At 33.8% G+C, this 6,679-nt stretch overlaps 1 protein-coding gene across 1 annotated transcript; it reads left to right on the plus strand.

Annotated features, from left to right (window-relative positions):
- Window positions 1–2,397: 2,397 nt before the first annotated feature.
- On the plus strand, window positions 2,398–6,383 carry LOC141662680 (eukaryotic translation initiation factor 3 subunit B-like). Its single transcript, XM_074469240.1, has 11 exons — window positions 2,398–2,608; window positions 2,688–2,925; window positions 3,000–3,146; window positions 3,534–3,662; window positions 3,856–3,984; window positions 4,067–4,150; window positions 4,243–4,367; window positions 4,441–4,639; window positions 4,729–5,261; window positions 5,547–5,655; window positions 5,834–6,383. The coding sequence occupies exons 1-11, from the start codon at window positions 2,484–2,486 to the stop codon at window positions 6,176–6,178; spliced, it is 2,163 nt and encodes a 720-aa protein (XP_074325341.1). The 5' UTR covers window positions 2,398–2,483; the 3' UTR covers window positions 6,179–6,383.
- Window positions 6,384–6,679: the final 296 nt, after the last annotated feature.

Raw genomic sequence — 6,679 nt, forward strand, 5'->3', positions numbered from 1 at the left:
GATGATAACTCTAAACTTAAATAGTTCCTGGTCGTAGGATTACTAACTGGTAATTAATAATCCGCAGAGATCGGTACATACTATGCTTGCTTCATTATGAAGGATGTCTGTTCTCATAGACATTTGTGTGGTGACACTATAGCTAGTATGTAGGTGCTTATTATAGAATAAATTCACTGAACATGACTCGCACAGCTGAACAACTGATGGAGTTCACTCACGTGTCAGCAATTGTTCACATAGTGATAGTTGTACAAGTATCCTTAGACTTGAGGTCATCATAGTCATCTTGTGTACACTGAACTATGCTTTGGTTTAGTTCTTAGTCTCCAGGGACAATTATTAGGGCTCTACTGGGTATAGGAATTTATACACGAAGATAGTGTATGATCAATATAGGATCTACCCCTTCCAGTGAAGGAAGCGAATGTTCAAGGCTGATCCACTTATGCTAGTTCAGGAATCTCTGGCCAGAGTGAATGAAATTAGAAAGGAGTTTCTAATTTGCATAGAACTACGCATAGTAAATGGTAAGCAAGTGATTGAATTAGATAGGTATGACATGAGATCCATGCCTTGTATTTAATCGGGACATTGTAGGGAAGAAGGAGTTTATTGTACGGTAACTATTCACTGAATAGGTTCTTGGTCTTTTAAGCAGTGAATTCATATTATCCGGATAGTCGCGATATGCTGAGAAGTATCCCTCACGATGTAGAATAAATGTGATTAATTAATTAATCATATTTAATAAATTAGAGAATTTATATAAATAATGATAAAATAGTTTTATTATTATTTATTTCTACTACCGGCTTAATATTGAACCTACAGGGTCACACCATAAAAAGAGAATGATTTAATGGTGGAGGAATTAATTAATAATGACTGATAATTATTTATTTATGAAATAAATAATTAATTGGTAAATTTAATAATTGATTAAATGAGATTTAATTGATTATAAATTAATTAAGAAAAGTTCTTAATATTATTAATTAAAGGATTTAATTTTTGGAAATTAAATCAAGAAAGAGAATTATTTCTAAAGTGTTTAGAAAAAGAATTAATAATTAAAAGGTGTTTTAATTATTAATGAGAATAATATATGGGATAATAATAATATTATTTATGGGAAAATTTCAGCTGAAAATTTTGCCTATAAATATACTATTATAGACCCTATTTTTATTCAAACCCAAAAACCCAAAAACTTTAGAAAACCAAATTCTCTCCACCTCCTCCTCCTCCTTAACGTCGTTTTCTTGGTGGATACCGGTGGAGTGCTTCACGTTTGAGGAGCAGCTGCTAAGGATCTCCGATCATTATTCTTGGATCGCATATTAAAGGTTAGTAATCGATCCCTACGTTTTTACCACGATTTATATGCTTTTATTTGAATTTTATATGTGTAAAAGTGTTTTACCATGCCCCCGCTGCGATAAAAATCCAACAAAGTTTATACAACATCTTCCATTAATTAAGATTTTTGAAATTAACTTTGTTATCATAATATTTTCCTTAAACTTTTACTTTCTTTTTAAATCAACTTATCATATTCATATTTTTCTAAATTTCGTTTTTGATCCCATTTCTCCTTTTTTTCTTAATATCAACTTATTATATTATATTTTTCTCAAATTTTAATTTTACTTTTAACCTATTAAATATTACAAATACAAGTATTTATAAATATATTTTCTCAATATTTTTTAAAATCGTATATCATATATTATAGTAAAGGAGAAGACTAGGGCGGTGAGGTGGCGACTCTCATATATATTTTTGTAATTTTCTCAAATATTTATATTATTAAATAGACAAAAATATTACATTGATTATTGACTAATAAATAATATAATTTTATGATATTATATTTGTGAATAATGAGAGAGCGATTCATTTGAGTAATTATGTTTAACGAGAAAATAATTTTTAAAACTTTTTGATTAATTATAGTTATTTATGATTCATAATTTCATATTGACAAAGATTAGATAAGAAATAAAAAAAAAGAAATCAAAACATTATTTCAGAAAGTTGCGGCGAAACGCGACTTAGTAAACTAGTTTCGAATATTTAAGTACATATTTTGTATTTTAAAAATAACCTGAACTAGCGGTATTAGATGAAGTTAACTGTTGTACAAAAATACACGTGTTTTTTAAATTGAGGTACGCATTTTATTATTTCCAAAGTACATGTACACAAATTGCACGAACTTGGAAATTTAAAATACACATTTTATATTTTAATCCAAAAAAAAAATATTGAAGTTAATAATACAAATGACAAGGAACGGCAAACAAACAGGAATTTGAAAGTGCATTTTGCACGCCCAGAAAAAGCCCACATACACAAGTCAGGCCCAATACCCTACTCCAAAACCCTAGAAAACACACACTTGTATTCTTGTATCCTTCCTCTGCGAATAAAATTGTGCTGTATCTCTATATACATACAAGTCGCATAAAACTGGTGGGATGGCGATAGATACAGTGTCCATGGAGGACATAATAGCCACAGCTTCACGACTGGGAATCAATTTGAATGATGTCAATTGGGATTCAATTACTCTTCCACATGCTCAAGATTTTGGAATCAAGAGGTACATTCTTTCACCCCCTTTTTGGTTTTCAATTACAACTGATTTTTTTTTTTTTTTTTAAATTTGTATGACTTGAAAGTGATGACGAAGATCTCAATGAAGAGGATTCATTGGAATTTGAGGGCGGATTTGGCAACATTATCGTTGTGGATAATTTACCCGTTGTTCCGAAAGAGAAGTTTGAGAAATTAGAAGGTGTGGTGAGGAAGATTTATAGTCAAATTGGAGTGATTAAAGACGATGGACTCTGGATGCCTGTTGATCCTGCTACACACAAAACACTTGGTTATTGCTTCATTCACTTTAATACTCCGCAGGTATTCATCTGTTTGCTTCCTCAAATCACTTGCTATCTATTTGCGCTTCATTTACTTTTCTTTTCTTTCCCAAGGAAGCTCAACTTGCAAAGGACAAGACCAATGGATACAAGTTAGACAGAGCCCACATATTCGCAGTTAACATGTTCGATGAGGTTGACAAGTTCATCAAAGTTCCTGATGAATGGGCCCCTCCAGAAACCAAGCCTTATATCCCAGGGGTACCCACTTATATAACCACTTGTTTAGCTGTACTTTGTAATAGAATTTACTGAATTCCATGTAATCTTTTTTGCTGGTGATTGATTTGATGGGTGGATTTTTATCAGATACTATATTTTCCTTAACTATTTTGCTTACTTGGTTAATGCCGTAAATTCTTATTCTTTTGGGCAGAATTGTTAAGATCATTTGGATTGCTGCTTTAGTGTTCGTTTTTAAGTAATTTTGTTTCTAAAATTGATATGCGCAGACTCCCACGTCATATGTTACTAAATTCGTTGAAAAATAGTTTGCACTGATATTTACATGTAACACTTTTTAAAGTTATCATAGCCACCATCTGTAAGTTCAATTTTAGTTATTGCATTTTGTATGTGGATATGCAGGAAAATTTGCAGCATTGGCTAACTGATGAAAAAGCTAGAGACCAGTTTGTTATCCGAGCAGGCTCTGACACTGAGGTTTTATGGAATGATGCAAGACAGTTAAAAGCTGATCCGGTTTATAAGCGAAATGTAGGCATTTTTTTCCTTGATTGTCTGTTGAAATTAATTTATTTGACATTGTGAAGTATTTGAAGTTGCATTCGTTTTTTTATCTGGTAAGAATCATTGTTGTTACTGAGTCAAACATAATGATGTGTCAGTCGGTTGCACTTGTAGAATAATATTGCATGTATTTGATGTTATTTCTTATCCACTAATGCAGTTTTGGACAGAAAGTTATGTGCAGTGGTCCCCACTAGGGACATACCTGGCCACCGTTCATAGACAGGGTGCTGCTGTTTGGGGTGGTGCTTCTACATTTAATCGTCTGATGCGTTATGCTCATCCACAGGTTACTTTTTTGTTCATTTTCAGAGTTCATTTCCTTTGGACCATTTAAAATTTGTACTGATTGGACTTCTTCTTTATGGCAGGTAAAATTGATTGATTTCTCTCCCGGGGAGAAATATTTGGTAACATATAGCAGTCATGAACCAAGCAATCCCCGTGATACTCATGTAAGAAACTTTCAGTATATTTGACCATTTTTTATGCATGTTTTGTATATATATATGACAGACCTAATATCATGTTTAAACAATTTTTTCAGAAGGTTTTGCTAAATATTTTTGACGTGAGAACTGGGAAGATAATGAGAGATTTTAAAGGTAGTGCTGATGATTTTGCAATCGGAGGAAGTGGGGGTTTTGCTGGGGTCTCATGGCCTGTTTTTAGGTGATGGTTCTGCTGTTACTGACTTTGCCATAATATATTTCTGTTTGGCGCATAACTGATTTATCATTTGCAGATGGGGTGGAGGGAAGGATGACAAGTACTTCGCTAGAATGGGAAAAAATGTCATTTCTGTCTATGAAACTGAGACATTTACTCTCATAGATAAAAAATCAATTAAGGTGGAAAATGTAATGGACTTTAGTTGGTCACCTATAGATCCCATATTTGCTCTATTTGTTCCTGAACTTGGTGGTGGGAACCAACCTGCAAGAGTTAGTATTTCTTAATTATCTATGATCTAGATACTAGTTACTTATGTCGATTGTTTTTCTAATTCTTATAAAGTAATATATCTGTGTAGGTTAGTCTTTTCCAAATTCCAGGCAAAGAAGAGTTGAGGCAGAAAAATCTTTTTAGTGTTAGTGACTGCAAAATGTACTGGCAAAGTAATGGGGATTATTTGGCTGTCAAGGTCGATCGATATACTAAAACGAAGAAGAGCACTTACACCGGATTTGAGCTCTTCAGAATCAAAGAGAGGGACATACCAATTGAGGTTTTGGAACTTGAGAACAAGAATGACAAGATTATTGCATTTGCTTGGGAGCCAAAGGGACACAGGTTTGCTGTTATTCATGGCGATAATCCTAGACCTGACATAAGTTTTTACTCCATGAAGAGCGGGACAAATACAGGTCGAGTCTCGAAGCTAACAACTCTGAAGGGTAAGCAGGCAAATGCACTTTTCTGGTCGCCAGGAGGACGTTTCATTATTTTGGCTGGATTGAAGGGTTTTAATGGGCAGTTGGAATTCTACAATGTGGACGACCTTGAAACCATGGCTACAGCTGAGCATTTCATGGCAACAGATATAGAGTGGGATCCAACTGGAAGGTAATTTTGCTAACTGGAAATGAATCTGTATGAACAGAATTGTATATAGTATCTATATTGTTTTTTAGATTATCAGTTTATGATTCTTTTGTAAACCCTTGGGAGGTATTTTTCTCATTACATTAATTTTAGGAATATTTACTGTCAAATATTATTGATTTATGTTGTCAAGGAACACCTTAATAAGAGAAACTACATGTATATGCAGTTTGCATCATCGTCTTAGACTCTTAGTTATCCCGGGCTTTGGTGATGTAATTGTTTTCCTCTGTTTTATTCATGCAGGTATGTTGCTACCGCCGTTACTTCAGTTCATGAAATGGAAAATGGTTTCAATATTTGGTCTTTCCATGGAAAGCTGCTGTATAGAATAATGAAAGATCATTTCTTTCAGGTAATTTAGACTGGTGATGGTGTTTTTCCATTTTGTTCAAATGAGATGTTTGATAACAAAAATGAACTTCCAAGAGATGTAATCACCGTATTTGTGTTGCATGGCATTCGGAACTATATCAACTTCATTTTCTCTTTTTACCTCCTATGAGGGCTGTAATTTTCTTTTGGTCTTGCAGTTCTTGTGGCGTCCAAGGCCAGCATCTTTCTTGAGCCCTGAGAAAGAAGAAGAGATTGCTAAGAACTTGAAGAAGTACAGCAAGAAATACGAAGCTGAAGATCAGGATGTCTCCTTGCTGTTGAGTGAACAGGATCGTGAGAAGCGGAAAAAGTTGAAGGAAGAGTGGGAGATGTGGGTCAGCCAGTGGAAGAAATGGCATGATGAAGAGAAGATGGAGAGGCAGAAGCTGAGAGACGGGGAAGCCAGTGATGAAGAAGAAGAGTATGAAGCCAAAGAAGTTGAAGTGGAAGAACAGTTGGAGGTTACTGAAGAGATCCTTTCCTCTGATTACGGGCAGGAGTGAAGTTTTAAATCATCTATTTTTCTTGGTAGAGATTTTAATGTAGTTGGTGAGGTATTCCTTACTTTTAGAGTATCAACATGTTTGTTACCTAAACCTGTTTACCTGAGATCTTAAAAATGATGTCTCTTGTTCGTATACTTTCTGATCCCAGCGGTGACTGCTATTATAATTTTGCATTGGTATTTTTTGTCCGGTTTGCATGGTATTTTTGTCCGGTTTGCATGGTGGTGCAGAGTCAAAATTTGTTTTATTGAATGTAGATATTTTGTTAGTGTTACAAACAAATATTTTCTGTAGTTTATAACAAAAGTTTAAGACAGGTTTTGTTTTGCATAAAAAAGTGCACTTACTTCCCCTCCACCGTTATGAATTCCTTCAAATTCAACCAATAATCAGGACCTATGACTATCTTTGTGCCATGTACATATCTACTTGCTTAACTATGGACTAAATAATATTGTTTGGTTAAAATTTACTGATACTGATTTTTTTTATGCTTAT

The sequence above is a fragment of the Apium graveolens genome, chromosome 1, assembly GCF_009905375.1.
Source record: "Apium graveolens cultivar Ventura chromosome 1, ASM990537v1, whole genome shotgun sequence".
Lineage (NCBI taxonomy): Eukaryota > Viridiplantae > Streptophyta > Magnoliopsida > Apiales > Apiaceae > Apium > Apium graveolens.

Excerpts from the sequence above, each read along its gene's own strand:
- LOC141662680 (XM_074469240.1), top strand. The coding sequence starts at position 2,484 with ATGGCGATAGATACAGTGTCCATGGAGGACATAATAGCCACAGCTTCA. Across the intron at positions 4,151-4,242 it reads GCAATCCCCGTGATACTCAT|AAGGTTTTGCTAAATATTTT; the intron begins GTAAGAAACTTT and ends CAATTTTTTCAG. Across the intron at positions 4,640-4,728 it reads GTGGGAACCAACCTGCAAGA|GTTAGTCTTTTCCAAATTCC; the intron begins GTTAGTATTTCT and ends ATATCTGTGTAG.